This window comes from Vipera berus (genome assembly GCF_964194415.1).
Source record: "Vipera berus genome assembly, chromosome: 1".
Lineage (NCBI taxonomy): Eukaryota > Metazoa > Chordata > Lepidosauria > Squamata > Viperidae > Vipera > Vipera berus.
The window spans coordinates 115,152,906-115,170,585 of NC_138202.1; the positions used below are offsets into that span (position 1 = coordinate 115,152,906).

The following is a 17,680-nucleotide window of genomic DNA, read 5'->3' on the forward strand; positions in this document are numbered from 1 at the left end:
GTAATCTGTAGGAACATCTAATTAAGCTCCAAAAAGCTGAAATAGTCCAGGGCACCGAAACAGAGGATCATTTCCTTCACAAAGCCCTTTGTTTCTATAGGAGTCAATACAGGTAACCAGGAATTTATGCTGAGGTGTTTTTTTTCCCCCTTCTGTGTTGTGCCAGGACTCAACTTTTTTTATCGCTCTCTGTACAGGTTATGGAATTGGTATTTACTCCCAGCCTTCAAGATCAGGCTACATTCATGAAAATATAATCTTTTGTTTGGAATCCTTTTGTGATCTGTAATATTTTATACTCTTTCCAATATCTTCGAAGATTTGGGCTGAGAGCTTTTCATTTGTAAGAAACCATCACCATCTTGTGGCTGGAACTCTGGTGCAAATTACTTTATTACATAATCTGGGCAGTTTTATAATTGTCTCCTTCCACACTGAATGTCTAGATTTTAATACTTAAAATCAAAAGGAGTGAGTATGTATGTACAGGGAGTGCAGAATTATTAGGCAAGTTGTATTTTTGAGGATTAATTTTATTATTGAACAACAACCATGTTCTCAATGAACCCAAAAAACTCATTAATATCAAAGCTGAATATTTTTGGAAGTAGTTTTTAGTTTGTTTTTAGTTATAGCTATTTTAGGGGGATATCTGTGTGTGCAGGTGACTATTACTGTGCATAATTATTAGGCAACTTAACAAAAAACAAATATATACCCATTTCAATTATTTATTTTTACCAGTGAAACCAATATAACATCTCAACATTCACAAATATACATTTCTGACATTCAAAAACATAACAAAAACAAATCAGTGACCAATATAGCCACCTTTCTTTGCAAGGACACTCAAAAGCCTGCCATCCATGGATTCTGTCAGTGTTTTGATCTGTTCACCATCAACATTGCGTGCAGCAGCAACCACAGCCTCCCAGACACTGTTCAGAGAGGTGTACTGTTTTCCCTCCTTGTAAATCTCACATTTGATGATGGACCACAGGTTCTCAATGGGGTTCAGATCAGGTGAACAAGGAGGCCATGTCATTAGATTTCCTTCTTTTATACCCTTTCTTGCCAGCCACGCTGTGGAGTACTTGGACGCGTGTGATGGAGCATTGTCCTGCATGAAAATCATGTTTTTCTTGAAGGATGCAGACTTCTTCCTGTACCACTGCTTGAAGAAGGTGTCTTCCAGAAACTGGCAGTAGGACTGGGAGTTGAGCTTGACTCCATCCTCAACCCGAAAAGGCCCCACAAGCTCATCTTTGATGATACCAGCCCAAACCAGTACTCCACCTCCACCTTGCTGGCGTCTGAGTCGGACTGGAGCTCTCTGCCCTTTACCAATCCAGCCACGGGCCCATCCATCTGGCCCATCAAGACTCACTCTCATTTCATCAGTCCATAAAACCTTAGAAAAATCAGTCTTGAGATATTTCTTGGCCCAGTCTTGACGTTTCAGCTTGTGTGTCTTGTTCAGTGGTGGTCGTCTTTCAGCCTTTCTTACCTTGGCCATGTCTCTGAGTATTGCACACCTTGTGCTTTTGGGCACTCCGGTGATGTTGCAGCTCTGAAATATGGCCAAACTGGTGGCAAGTGGCATCTTGGCAGCTGCACGCTTGACTTTTCTCAGTTCATGGGCAGTTATTTTGCGCCTTGGTTTCTCCACACGCTTCTTGCGACCCTGTTGACTATTTTGAATGAAACGCTTGATTGTTCGATGATCACGCTTCAGAAGCTTTGCAATTTTAAGAGTGCTGCATCCCTCTGCAAGATATCTCACTATTTTTGACTTTTCTGAGCCTGTCAAGTCCTTCTTTTGACCCATTTTGCCAAAGGAAAGGAAGTTGCCTAATAATTATGCACACCTGATACAGGGTGTTGATGTCATTAGACCACACCCCTTCTCATTACAGAGATGCACATCACCTAATATGTTTAATTGGTAGTAGGCTTTCGAGCCTATACAGCTTGGAGTAAGACAACATGCATAAAGAGGATGATGTGGTCAAAATACTCATTTGCCTAATAATTCTGCACTCCCTGTATGTATGTATGTATGTATGTATGTAATGTATGTATATTTTAAACAAATAACGTTTTGATTTTATTTATCCCCTGGACACAGATTTATATTTAAAGAAGGGGAAGCAAGAACTGAATCCTCCAGTTACAAACCTCTATGCTACATAGCCAGAACAATTACTATTGTAATTATTTAGATTTGTTTGCTGGTGTTGTTTCATATTTTACTTTTAAAATGTCAGGCAGCATAAGGTAAGAGAGCCCTTCCAATGAAGTTATGAGATCACAGATGAAACACTTTTGGAAAATAAGATAGCAGCCACAGGAATTATCAAGCTTCTTCCCAAAAACAGTAGTCAGGACCGGGATGCGAAAACCCGGACAACTTCTCCAACAGGAGGCTTGGGACCTCCAGATTCTCCTTTGTGGACCTCAGCACTGCTATAGGATGACCAACTAGATCAGTGGTGGAGAACCTATAGCACATGTGCCAGAGGCGGCACTCAAGAGCCCTCTCTGTGGGCACGCGCGCAGTTGCCCCAGCAGAGTTCACCAGAGTAGCAAGCACGTGGTGTTTGGAAGCGACAGGCAGAAAGTGAGCGAGCAAGCAGCGTTGGCCCCCCGGGGATGCCCCGGAAATGGTGAGTGACTGGCTCCTGCCGCCCTGGCCCCGGCCATGCTCACCCAGTCTGCCGTACCACTGCAGCCAAACCCACCCAGTGGGCCCCCCCCACCTGCCCCGAGGGCACCACAATGCTGATGCAGCCCTGGCACATTGCGATATAAATAAATGGGTTTTGGGTTGCAGTTTGGGCACTTGGTCTCTAAAAGGTTAGCCATCACTGAACTAGATACTTCCACAAGGCCCAGAACAAATATATGAATGCCTTAGCAGACAGGACGTATATATTTCACTTGATTTTTTTATATTTCAGATAAATTGTTCTGGATGACACACTGGTGATAAACCAAATGCTTCCAATTTTCAGTAACAAGTGAGAATGAGTTTCTAGAGGTTACACTATAGCCTAAAGGAGCCAAAAATATCAGATGAATTGCTCTTCTTAGGCAAAGAATTTTCCAATTTCTGACCTGCAGATCATTACAGCTGGGAATGGAGATGGCATCTGGCATATTTTATGTATTAAATGATTAAATGTTTTTAATCTCAAACCATTTGCCAGTATATCTTTGAAATACTAACTAAACTTGAAATTAAACTTTAAATAAGATTCGAGTGCTAAATTCTCATAAATGATTTGATATAAAATACCATGTTTCAATTTATGAGTAGTTTATTTAACCTGCCTTCTGCAAAATAATTATATTTTGTTTCTTTTTAAACTCCAAGCTTTATCATCTTCATAAGAAGTTGTCAAGATAAACAGAAAAAAACTGGACTTAGAAGTAATTTTCTTTAGTATATTAGCAGTGGATTTACATAGCTAATTGGCTTGCATTTCCTTGGTCAAAGAAATTTGTGCCTCTCCCATGTAAACATGGGGGAGACACAAAGAATGGCACAAAGATCAAAATTCTTTTAAGGCTGTGATAAATATCTATAACCCAATCCTATCTGCATTCTGCATGAATGCTGGCACATTTTAAGGAATTTTCTGTTATTTTTGGCAAGAGGTGGGCTTATTCTGAAAGAAAAAAAATGATTTTTTTTCTCTTTCATTTTACTGGGGGGGAACCTTAATTAGCCCACTGCCTTGGTGGAGCAGTGGGCTAATGCCTCCTTAAGTAACACCAGCTGCCTGCAATTAGTGCAGGTTCACATCCCACCAGGCTCAAGGTTGACTCAGCCTTCCATCCTTCCGAGGCAGGTAAAATGAGGACCCAGATTGTTGGGGGCAATTAAGCTGACTTTGTAATAATGCCGCTTGGGGTGTGTGTGAAAGCCCTAACAAGCAGGCATATACATAGAATGAAGGCTACTGCTAAGCTTGTAAGCCGCCCTGAGTCTTCAGAGAAGGGCGGGATATAAATGTAATAAAAATAAAATAAAAATAAATAAATAATTACCATAGCTGTTCTTAGTAACCTGGCAAAATTCACTTCTAACTCGCTTCTAAAAACCAAGCTTCATTATGAGATCATGACGTTATCTTCCCTTTCCCCTCCCCCTTCCCTTGCTGTAGCATTACTATGGCAGAAGTCCTTTCCTAAATTAGAAAAAAAATACTGCTTGACAATGTCAGAGATAGGCTGACTGCTACCTGCACTGGCACCAAAAATATCCCTCAATTTTGCTTTATTGAAGAAACATCTAGACACTCTACGTTTACAACATTCAATCCCTGCTTATTTAGAGCCCCAAAGGCTCAACGTTAAAGCACGATTTGCTAAAAAAAAATTAAGAAAAAAAGATCCGACGATTAAACTTAAAATGTACCACTTTTAAGTGTAAAATACACTTTTATTAAATTTTAATTTGAAAGTACTACATACGCACTGGATTATTAATTATTTTTTTACCATGACATATATTTTTCTAAAACAACAACAACAACAAAAAACCCCTGCTCAAATAGAATTGCTTTTTAATTGTTCAGAGGAAGGGTTTGTAAAATCTTTTGCACTAATTTACCCTTTGGCTGACCCAATACATCAATATCTTACTCTACACTCCCATTCTATACCTTGAAGGAACTTAGATGAATTGCCTTCTGCAAGACTGTGGGAAGGCAGCCCCGGAGAGAGCACACTTTGTTTGGGTATCCCAGGCCATTCAAGGGCAGCCTCTTTCTGATGCCACAGCTGGCTTTCATGTAAATCACTGGCCTTTTCTCTCCAGATTGCTCTCATGAAGGCAGATAACCATCTCATCTTATTTAGCATCCAAAAGGGCAGGGTTCCCTTTCTCCACAAATGGAGACAAACAAGAGATACAAGCTGTCTAGAAATCGAGAGGATTGTTTTTCAAAGGAGGCCATTCCCAGAATCCATGTGGCTGGCTGCCAGTTCTCCATCACCTTTCTGGAATGTGGGGAGGATGTGCGCATTTTTTTTACCCTTGAACATTTGACTTTCTCGCTTTGTAAACTCTACCCTGTAAGCTGGCTTTCCTCAGCTTCTTGCTCTCACCTTATGTGGCTTCTTTACCTTTCTTATGTCCGTATAAGTCACCTGGACTGTTTTCTAGACTCGGCATCTGTATTGTCCTACAAATCATGCACCCGATTTCTTTCTATTCCTTTGCTTAAACATGGCACCAATATAGCATAACAATAAAATGCGTTAATAATGTAATGCAATGTAATGTGATGTAATATAATTAATATAACAACATAGCATAGTTCAGGGGTCTTCAAACTTGGCCCTTTTATGACTTGTGGACTTCAACTCCCAGAATTCCTCAACCAGGCATGCTGGCTGATTAATTCTGGGAGTTGAAATCCACAAGTCATAAAAGGGACAAGTTTGAAGACCCTTGGCATAGTTTAATGAAGAGAAGGAGTAGGGGTGACATGATAGCAGTCTTCTTCTCCTATTCTCCAGAGCATCTAAGGGCAAGACAAGACACAATGGATAGAAACTAATCAAGGAGAGAACCAACCTAGAACCAAGGAGAAATTTCCTGACAGTTTGAACAATTAATCAATGAAATGATTTGCCTCCAGAAGTTGTGGGTGCTCCAGCATTGGAGGTATTTAAGAAGAGACTAGATAGCTATTTATCCAGAATCGTATAGGATCTTCTGCTTAAGACCTCCAAGATTACTTCTGACTCTATTATTCTTTATTCACCCATATTTCTCTTTTCTTCACCAATAGTTATTTAAATAGTTTTAAACACCCAGATCCCAAGGGGATTTTCAGTGCACACTGTATCTAAAATTCCCTTTCTTTTTAACCCCCCTTTTAGTTTTTTCACCTGTGACACTTCCATATCTCACCATCCTCATCTTGTACCATTTCTCCTAGAAGCCAATTCCCATTGCTCTTTCCTAAATGTGCTCTCTCTTCAGAACTAATAATGTAATTAGTAATAGAACTAATTATATTATCAGTTCTGTTTCGATTTTTATCACCTATCAGGTTTTCATGGTAACTTTTTGCTGTTATCACCTATCAGGTTTTCATGGTAACTTTTTGCTGTTTCCAAACTGATAAAACAGTTGCTGATTGTAATCACAGAACATATTCCCCTTTCCTGAAACCCCCTTTTTAAAAAGTACATTAAAAATGCAATCCAAAATTTATTTTGGATGAACTAGGTTGATGAACAGCTAGCACAAAAATAGTCACAATTCATCCCTTTCTACTCATATCTCTATTTTTAAAGGCTTCCACTCAGTACTCCAAGATTTAAATTGCAGACACCTCTATGCTAGAATACAATTTATTGACATAATTATATTTGTTCACAAAGATGAAACCTCAAACTCACTTGATGCTCAACTCCATGATTCAAGAATATGAGTACATAGAAAGAGGTCCTATCCCACTGTCTGGAGGCTGTGAGGGTCTGGATGGGAACAACAAGCTTCAGCTGAACCCTGGCAAGAGTGAATGGCTCTGGATTTTGGGTTCCATTAGTTCCACGACTGGTTACATTAGTCATATCATTAGATCTAGATCTAAACTAGGAATGTTTTGGGTATTATCAGCTAAGGACCTACATTAGGTGGGTTCCAGGAAACATGCCTTCTCTCTCAGGGCACCCACCTTATGGAACTTTCTCCCCACAGCCAAATTAGACTGTTGTTGTTGTTAGTTGTGAAGTTGTGTCCAACCCATCGCGACCCCATGGACAACTTTCTTTCAGGCCTTCCTGTCCTCTACCATCTTCTGGAGTCCATTTAAGTTCACGCCTACTGTTTCAGTGACTCCATCCAGCCTCCTCATTCTCTGTCATCCCCTTCTTCTATTGTCTTCAATCTTTCCCAGCATTAGGCTCGTCTCCAGTGAGTCCTTCCTCCTCATTAGATGCCCAAAGTATTTAAGTTTCAACTTCAGGATCTGGCCTTCTAAACAGTAGTCAGGGTTGATCACCTCTAGGACTGACCGGTTTGATCACCTTGCAATCCAGGGGACTCGTAGGAGTCTTCTCCAGCACCATAGTTCAAAGGCCTCAATTCTTTGGCACTCAGCCTTTCTTATGGTCCAACTTTCACAGCCATACATTGCAACTGGGAAAACCATGGCCTTGACTATACACACTTTTGTTGGCAGGGTGATGTCTCTGCTTTCTAGTATGCTGTCTAGATTTGCCATAGCTTTCCTCCTGGCGATCTTAATTCCAACTTTTGATTCATCTAGCCCTGCCTTTCTTATTATGTGCTCTGCATATAAGTTAAATAAGTAGGATGACAGTATACAACCTTGCTTTAGCATAGTCAATGAAGCAGAAGTATATGTTTTTCTGCAACTCCCTAGCTTTCTCCATGATCCAGTGTATGTTGACAATTTGATCTCTAGTTCCTCTGCCTCTTCAAAATCCTGCCTGTACTTCTGGTAGTTCTCAATCCACATACTGCTGGAGTCTAGCTTGTAGGATTTTAAGCATAACTTTACTAGCATGTGAAATGAGTGCAATGGTGCGATAGTTTGAACATTCTTTGGCATTGCTTTTCTTTGGAATTGGAATGTAAACTGATCTTTTCCAATCCTGTGGCCACTGTTGAGTTTTCCAAATTTGCTGGCAAATTGAGTGTAGCACTTTTACTGCATCGTCTTTTAAGATTTTGAATAGCTCAGCTGGAATACTGTCACCTCCACTAGCTTTGTTGTTGCTCAGATTTCCTAAGGCCCACTTCACTTCACATTCTAGGATGTCTGGCGCGAGGTCGGTGACCACCACATCATGGTTATCAGGGATGTTAAGCTTGTTCTTGTATAGTTCTTCTGTGTAATTTTGCCACCTCTTCTTAATCTCTTTTGCCTCTGTTAGGTCCCTGCCATTTTGGTCCTTTATCATGCCCATTTTGCATGAAACGTTCCCTTCTTCTCTCCAATTTTCTTGAAGAAATCTCTGGTCCTCCCTATTCTATTGTTTTCTTCTATTTCTTTGCACTGTTCATTTAAGAAGGCATTCTTATCTCTTCTAGCTATTCTCTGAAATTCTGCATTCAATTGGGTGTATCTTTTTCTCCCTTGCTTTTCACTTCCCTCCTTTTCTCAGCTATTTGCAAAGCTTCCTCAGACAGCCATTTTACTTTCTTGCATTTCTTTTTCTTTGGGATGGTTTTAGTTGCTACCTCTTGTACAATGTTGTGAACTTCCATCCATATTCTTCAGGCACTCTGTCTATCAGATCTAATTCCTTAAATCTATTTGTCACCTCTACTGTATATTCATCAGGGATATGATTTACTTCATACCCGAGTGGCCTAGTGCTTTTCCCTACTTTCTTCAGTTTAAGCCTAAATTTTGCAACAAGAAGCTCATGGTCTGAGCCACAGTCAGCTCCTGGTCTTGTTTTTACTCACTGTATAGATCTTCTCCATCTTTGACTACAGAGCATATCGTCAATCTGATTTCTGTGTTGGCTGTCTGGGGATGTCCATGTGTAGAGCCGTCTCTTGGGTTGTTGGAAAAGAGTATTTGCTATGACCATTGTATTCTCTTGACAAAATTCTATCAGCCTGTGCCCTGCTTCATTTTCACTACATTATAAAGCAATCTATCCAAAAATGTGTTAGGAATCTTTAGGCAAACTTAAAAAAAAACAAATTCACAAAGTGGTGTTGAAGTGAGACATAACAAATCTAAAGGTAGGAAAATGAAAACCAGAATAAAATTGAACATCAGATTCCCTACAAAATTGTGAGGTGTGAAATGTCTGCTCATCAGCAGTACGGTCTTGAGTGGACCCTGCTGCTGAAACTGTTAGGAAGAGGAGTCTACAGTCATTTGATTGTAAATACTCACAACTCTTTGTAGTTAGCATCATACAGGGTCGACCACTTGTTCTGCTGATGTGGCTGCCATTTTATGGATTGGTAGTTGGGATCCAAGTAGGAGGAGCTATTCAAGCTGTCATTATCCTGAATCAGTCCTACAGGAATAGAAAAATGTTGAACTGAAATTTGCCTACAAACCTGATGCAAACTATTTATCCTACTTTTCTATCCCTCACTTGCTATGCAACAAAACCCATAACTTTTTCTTTGCCTTGTACTCAAGGAATACAGGTAATCCTCAACTTGCAACCACAATTGGAACCAGAAATCCTGTCGTTAAGCAAGACATCATTGCTGGACGCTGACTGGGAAGGTTACAGATGGAGATCACATGACTGTGGGACTGTGGGATGCTGCGACCATTATAAATGCATAACAATTGCCAAGTGCCTGATCACAATCACATATCAGTGGGAACACTCCAGCAGTTGAAAGCATGAGCAGTGATGCATTTTTCAGCACCACTGTAACTGAATGGTTGCTAAATGAATGGTCATAAGTTGAAGACTAACTGTAGTCAGTTTTCTTTTCTTTTTATTAAGAAAAGAAGTGAGACTTTTCTCACTTCCCATTCTCAATGCAGTTGTACAAAAATGCTCTCCTGAAAACACATTACCATTCTATGAACTTCAGCCCAGACACCATCCCTTGTTCTCCATGTATTACTTAATTATTATTTTTAAAAAACTACCTTTTTGGAGCATAAATAGTATCTGGGTACTGGTAATACTAGAAAGGAATAGAAAGAATAACTACAGTGCAAACCTGGGGAGAGCGCCCCCTGCTGATGCCAGGGAGGTGTTTGAACTCTGTCAGAGTTGAGGGGCACAGATCCTGTGCCTGGCTCCTGTTTTATCATTCCATTGAACATCTGCACATTGAGAGTGTTTGATGGTGACTCTGAGTGTTTCCTCTTCTTGGCAGGGTGCACTGGAAGACTATAGAAATCAATAAATTACAACAGGCATACAAAGGAAATATTTATTCAAATTTACGTATGCATGCGTCTATGTGTACATATACTGTATATTATATACCTACACAGATATGCACAGATGTATTGTACCCCAGACATAAAGTTATTCCAGTAGGAAAGATTAAACTAGATTACTAGCCTTCAACCTACAGTTACCCCGACTTACGTGCATTTGTAATAACAGTCTGACACGTATAATGAAGCAAAAAATGAATGTCATCCAGTATCTTATGCACCAATATACTGCATGTGGCTTCTAATTGGTGGGATGCAGGCAACAGCATATTGGCTTTCAAGAGGTCCCTATGTTAGAGATCTTAGTTGGCATAAAATAATGTAAACATGCTTGGTTTGACTGCAATTCTGGCATATTAGCCAGAAATGGCCTATACTATTCTTATCATTAACATTAAATGTTGCATGTGGCATACATACAGTATGTTTAAGATCTAGTCTATAACTTCTACTAAAAATATTATGCGAAAGCCTCTGCTGACCAAATCCATTATTGGATAATGAGGACAGTATCCATGGGTTCTCCACAGCATATGAAATTCTGTGATTTTGAATATAAGAGGAGTAAATGGCAAAGAGCATGAAATAAAAAAATGCAAAAAAGAAAAATAAATGTGTTGTGCAACTATGAAACTAATGGAAAGGAGAAGGATGTAATCAATTTAAATAGTTTCATATTGTTATATTGATGAATTCATGAACAGAGATGAAAATATAGTTTAATTGTGAATGAAAGAACTAAACTATATGCCACAAAGTTTGAATTGATGTTATATACATTATTGTGAAGCTGATGATTGTGCATGCTATATTCCAATAAGTGGTAATAATGGTAGAAACAAAGATACGTTTTAGGAAAAATTGTGCAGCAATACAAGGATTTTTTTAAAAAATCTGTTAGATTGCATGAACGAAGGAGTAGGAGGAGATAAAAGTGCACAGAGAAATGAATTGGCCACTGGGAGACCAAAGAATGAAGGAGAATAGAGATTATTTGTTGAAAAAAAGCTAAGAAAAATGTTCGTTTTAAATATACTGTTATATATACCTCTATTTACATAGAAACATAAAAAATTAATCAAAAACCTCTTTTGATTATGATGGAACGTTGAAAAAATTATTGAAGGATGCAAGTACGATATGTTTTGAATGTGAGTAAAAAGGTAAAGGTAAAGGTTCCCCCGCACATGCGTGCTAGTCGTTTCCGACTCTAGGGGCTGGTGTTCATCTCCGTTTCAAAGCCGAAGAGCCAGCGCTTGTCCGAGGACGTCTCCGTGGTCATATGGCCGGCATGACTAGACGCCAAAGGCGCACGGAACGCTGTTACCTTCCCACTGTAGTGGTCCCTATTTTTCTACTTGCATTTTTACGTGCTTTCGAACTGCTAGGTTGGCAGAAGCTGGGACGAGTAACAGGCGCTCACTCTGTTACGCGGCACTCAGGATTGTGAGTCAGATCATTATTTAGTAGTGTCAAAAGTATATCTTGTGGAAATGATGGACATGGAGAAAAATACAAAAATGTGAAGGAAACTAGACTGACTACAGGTAGAAGAACATGGATAAGTCATATTGAAAAATATTAAAATGCAGATTAATTTCCCAAAATAAGGAATGGAAAGTAGAAAAAAGAGAAAGAAGCTGTTTGGATTAGAGTGAAAATAATTACCGGTACATTGACTTACTCTAATGAAAAGGGATGATTGATGGAATAAAGAAGTGAAAAGAGGTTGATAAGAGGATGAGGATGCAAAACGAGGTTGAGAGAAAGATACTGAATAAGACAGAATGCAATCAAACAGAACAAGGAATGGTTACCAATAAAAAAGCTAAAGCTAAATGATTGTTGGCAGAGTGAATGGAGGTAAAAATAAAATAGGTTCCAAGAGAACTTATAGTTCAGGGTTGAATATGACGTCCTTGATGCTCTCCGAACTTAGTTGTTTGTTTGCAGATGTTTCATTACCCAACTAGGTGACATTGTCACTGGAAGTAAGTGTGGGCCTTGCTCCCTGTTTATGTACAGGAGCTTGCCCTACCAGTTTTGGAGGTGGTGATGGGAGCTTCATTGTTACTTAAAGCTGCCCATTATTTCAGAAATGAAACAAGCATAAAGAGGCAAAAAGGTTCCAGTCATAAATGCACTCCTCCTTTGCTACCTTTCCAACCTTGTTCCCAAAGAACTTACTCTGTTCCATGTTGCTGAAGTAGCTGATGAAGCATCTGCGACTGCTGAGCATGATGGAGGTCACCAGGTGACATGCCTTGTCCTATAGTGAACTGTGACATCAGAGGTTCAGCCTTCGCGTACATGTCCCGTTGCATGCTGGGATAGTGATGGCTGTGCTGCTGCTGGTGTGAATGAGGAGGTGGTGGCAGTCCCTGAAGGTGGGGTGGGGGTGGAGGGGGAGGAGGGGGAGGGGGTGGGGGATGCTCTAACCGTGAAGGAGTAATCTGACACATATTCTCAGGAGTCATAGTTCGAAGAAGGTGAGGATCTAAAAAGAACCAGAAAGATGAATTAATCTAAATGAAAAGTGTCAGTTGCCTTTTTTCAAAAGTCCTACACTATGATCAATCATCCTATTTTGGCTCTCAGTCAGAACAGCACAAAATAATAAATACAAAACGTCAGTTCAATAATAGAGACATTCCAGGCCCTCTCTTAGAGTTTCAGCTTTCATTAAAACAAGTAGATTATCAGGTTTTTTTACCAGTAGTTGGGAGTTGCATGGCGATAATGCAGCAACATTTGTAAAGGGCAATAGCCAGATTTCAGCCCTTTTCTATGTTTAAAAAAACACTAATAGGGGTGCTAAATTTAACAGATGCCCACTGAAGCTATGTTTATTTCTTGCTGGCATTTGATACAAAACTGTTAATGTTACTTGACAGCTTGTCACTGACTTTCAGCAGTGTGACTTTGACCAATCCCACAGCCACAAAAAATGGCTTAGGAGCTGCTTATGGCCTAAGGATTGTCGATTGCTCATACTCAGATAGAAAGATGATGATGATGATGAAGAAGATAGATAGATAGACAGACAGACAGACAGAATGTGCATACATACAATTAGTAAAATAATTCCAAATACTCAACCACATTACTTAATGATAAATAAATTTAGTTTTCTATCAAATGAATTAGAATTTTAGGAAAAAGCTAGTATGAATATGTGCATGAACACCTATGGCTTGTGTGCATGCACATCTGTGCCTATGTATATTATACAAAATGTATTAACAATTAAAGCATTTAAATATAATTAAATATGTGTAGTCTAGAATAAATAAATTAAAAAGAATAAGAATAAACATAAAAAATAAAAGATTTTAGCAAGTTCAAATCCAGCAAAAACACTATCAGGTAGCAGGCAAATTCATACTGGAACAAACTAAAGAATTTGAGACTGCTGAAAGTCAAACAGAGAAATGTGTTGTGTGACTGGTCTGATATACTATCCTTCTGCATGATGGAAAAAAGCTAGAGCTAGTTATGTTCATATATCATAGGAAATATTAATATTTGCTTATTTCATGTTCTGACTTTGTTCTGACTTTATTTATAGAAATAAAGAGCAGTAATATGAAATAGGGAGCAAACTACATTTTTTAACTTTGGTCTCCTACTAATTACTCTCTCCAGAAATACATATTGATTAACAGCTTCTTTGTAATTATTTACCATTCGTATTCTACTTTATTACTATCAGTCCCTTCCCGCTCCACTTTTATTGTTTATTCTCTCCATTCAAAGCTGCATCTATCATATGACGTCTTTCTTTTCAGTTCTGCCCCAGGAACTTTTTTCTACCACACACACGTTTCTACTTTCTTCTCATTCCAACTCCATGAATGAGATAAGCTGAAGTCATCTAACTATATTGAAGTTGAAGTAATGTTTTCCACCTTATTCTGACATTATCTAGTGAAGGAAAATTGAATTACTGGCAGTGATTAAGAACTGAGACAGAATAGGAATTAAGGAGGGAGCAGCAAATTTAATGTTATCGGTTCTTTGTCAGCTCAAACATGGGTGTCTAGTTCTATAACTTAGTAATGGAGAAAGATCTGTTTTAATACAATAGTGAATCTGAAAAAGCATGAAATGTTGGATAAAAATACACTAGGATCCATACAAAGAGACAGTAAACTTTCCATTTTGGAATAGAAACCAATTAATAACCAACCTCTTAGCTTTTCTATGTTTGAAATAATAAACATCTTTGCAAAATGAGCTTGATGGATCCTGTTCAAGGTTTAATTTCAAAGTAGTTCATACAGGAACCATTTTATTCATTTGAGCAAATAATCATTTCCAATCATAAATACTCATTGCATGCCACTTGGTTAGCAAAAAGGAAAAGTACAGCAAATCCCCTTATAATTTTTAGGAGTGGCCTATAACTTCTGATGCTCACAATGCTTGTAATTACATTACAGGGACAGACTACAGAGCGCGGGTGTCAAATTCGCCACGTCATGTGACATGTTGTGACATATTGTGACTCTTTTTGCATTGCCGGCAATGGGGTGGGCACAGCTTTGGTATGACGAAACCAGCCCGTGGGCCGGCAGTTTGACACCCCTGCTATAGAGCAAACTTTCTGAAGAACATATTGCCATTTAAGGGTGGTGCTTAGCATAATAAGTGTCTCCCATCATCCACAGCTATCACAGCTAATGGCTGAAACAAGTGAAAGTTGCAGTCTATCTCATTTAGAAGGCCATAACTTGTAGACAGTATCACCAAAGCCCTTGACTCAAGTTCACATCCCTCCTTAGTACAACAGATTGAAAGTTTACTTAACTTTGAAGCCTGATTTAAAGTTGGAAATGTACATAGGGCTTTGCTCTGTCAGAGTATAGGGCTAACACTCTTATTAACTCTGAGAGGTTCCATTCAAAGCCAGAATTAATATGGTTTGAATTATAAGATACTCGGGAAGTAAAAAAGACAAATCTGCTTAGAGATATTGGGTTTTCCCCAAGCTTACTAATGTGGCCTTCTCCAATCTGGTGGACATCCCCCAAACGAACACACTGACCATCACCCCCACATAATACAGGATGTGATTGTAATGGTAACACATGGATTCAGAATGGAAGAAGAGGGTTTAATTTTGATCACTTTTTATTTAGCAGTGCTGTGAAAATAAACTGGGTGCCTAAACTATTCCATTACATATTTTAGCTCATATGAGAAGCAAGCAGTGTGAGTTCATCCCAACTGGAGTTCTTCCTGATTCTGATAGCCACAGTTTGATAACTGGGAATGTCTTATTATTTTGCACTGTTCAACAGTACAATGATCAGTGCAAAATAATAAGACGTTCAATTCATCCCATAGGTATCCTTTTGTCCTCATTTCTTCCCATCATTGTTCTCTGACTTCAACTTCCCAACATCCAAAGGTTCCTCCAAAAAATCCACGCACAGAAAACAAATAACAAAGAAAATTCGGAAAATGAATATTCCATTCAAACAAATTCAGACTTAGTGCCCTCACAACCTTTTAAAGTTACTGGAGTGAAATAGTTAACAGTCAGGGCAATTAATCAGATTCTTCTGAAGGAGGATGCATTAACAGAGGAAACAAAAATTATTATGAAATTAAGGGGGTGGGGAGGACTAAACACAGAGGAGGCTGACATAAAACATAAAAAAATAGTATATAGCATTCCCCCATTTCCTTTCTTAAAAAAATAACTATCACAAAGCTTATTGTGAAGTTGGGTGCAAATTAAAATATGTTTATTAATAAGCTAAAGTTAGAATAAAGGTTGAAGCTTAGAAATGACATCAAATGACAAAGGATGGTGAAATCCCATCTCACAACCCCCACTCACTCCCCACAAACACCCAGTACCACCAGAACTTTTAGGAGTGACAATGGTTGGCAGCGGTTTCAGAACAGACAAAAGAAAATGTTTAGCAAAAACTATTTTTTCACTACTTCAAGATAAGGCGTGGTCACAGAACTGTACTCTAGGTGATACTGAAATCCTACTACAATTTCAATTTCCAAACAATTTTAGGCTTTGTAATACACTAAGTAGGCACCCACAGGAGCAACAGCAAATCCAAATGTTTATTGTTTGAAAATTGAATGGAATAACTTAGTACTGTAGAATGAACACTGTAGGCAACACATATGTTCCTAAATCTATCTCATCTTTCACGTCTCAAGGTTACCTGGCCTGTGAACGCCTGTCTCAAAATAAGAGAAGAATTCTAGAAATTATGAGGTCACAGATGCAACTCTTTATACCTACTCCAGAGCTTCCTGGAGTTTGTGTATTGCCCCCAAAAATCTAAAGTTCCAATTATTCTTCTCTCCCCCAACCCATCCCAGGATTATGAGGTAGGTGCTGTTGTTTTAATGGTGAGAGAAAGCAGTTCACTCTGTGGCAAATCCTCTGGCCTCTTGGCTATATTTAAAAATGGGCCAGGAGGAATTCCAGGGATTTTTGTAGTGAGATAAAAAGAACTCTTGACCTTTTTCGCAGAGAAAGGAGAAGGAGCTGCTTCCACAACGAACAAGGTTTAAATTTTAAAAGAAGGGGCCATGGGGAAACCTCTGAAGACTGCCACAGACAGGACCATGCCCTTAATTCTTTTGCCTCTGTTGCTAATTCTGTTGTCTCAACCTCAGAAAAAGACAACAAAAGTAGCTAGTGACACGTAACTTTCCCCTTTCACATATATAAAGCATGGGCAGCACAGAACAGACACTATCTGGTTAAGGGGGCGTGGGGAGAGAAAGAGGGGGAGAGGGAGAAAGACCCACCCTCTGTGATGTACCTACGACTTCTGCGCCTGTCACAAGAATGGGAAGAGAGTCCTTGACATCAAATACAGCATACAAAGAGAGGGCAGGAGCCACAGAGTATACTCACCACCTAAAAACAAGTTCATGACAATACCTCTCTTTTGTTCTTCATTTCCAGCACGGATTTGTCTTTATATAAACCTGCAGGAGTCTAACAGCATGTTCTCCCAATAAAATGAGGCTTAATCCTTCTGCTCCGTGTCCTCACAGGGCAGGTCACTCTTATCCGTTCTCCTTCTCTCTGGGAAGGCAGAAGTACACCTTTCCCTTCCCACGCAGTCTTGTGTTCTTGGTCCTGCCCACCCAACCCCCCCCTTTCTAAAAGGGTAGTGGGAAAACAATGGGCGAAAGTCTAAGAATATTTACTAACTGATAATCTCTTCACGTATTGCAGCAGTCTGTTTTTCCCTTTTCTGATAAAGATTTTAGAGCCAACCACTTTTGCCAACTAAAGGAGGGGGGAAAAGCTGGTGCTTGGGCTCTAATCTTAGCACTTACCATTCACCTGCTGGGGGGAGTAAGCTTCGGATCCGGAATCTGGGGGAGAGTCGGGTAAAGTGCTGAAGAGCAATTGAGAAAAAGAGAGGAAAAGGTCAAACAAATGTCTAACAGAAGTGATAAGGTAAAATAGATTTTGAATGCTAGGTAGAATGACTGAGAGAGTATATAGCCCCATTATCTACACCACCCCTGGGTTAGCAGAAATTAATTATGAATTTGTCATGCATTTGTCCTCAAGGTTCTTGAATACAAATGCTTCTGAACCTGAACTCAATCTTATCTCCAAATATAGCAGGTCATCCAGTAACAATTCCCTTCCACCAAAGCCTTTAATTGTCAATAGCTGTTCCTCCCCAGAGTAGCAGGAAACCTGCCACTCTTAACACTCCAAACAATTCACTATAGCCTTTCCCCAATGA

At 39.3% G+C, this 17,680-nt stretch overlaps 1 protein-coding gene across 1 annotated transcript in view; it reads right to left on the reverse strand.

Moving 5' to 3' along the window:
- The window catches only part of MYRF (myelin regulatory factor), a gene marked incomplete at both ends in the record, with an annotated part of 111,919 nt that overhangs the window by 41,204 nt on the left and 53,035 nt on the right, over positions 1-17,680 (reverse strand). The window contains 4 exons of the mRNA XM_081332128.1: positions 8,907-9,033; positions 9,704-9,876; positions 12,117-12,426; positions 17,259-17,320. Coding sequence (XP_081188254.1) covers positions 8,907-9,033; positions 9,704-9,876; positions 12,117-12,426; positions 17,259-17,320 — 672 coding nt within the window. The remainder of the gene's footprint in view (positions 1-8,906; positions 9,034-9,703; positions 9,877-12,116; positions 12,427-17,258; positions 17,321-17,680) is intronic.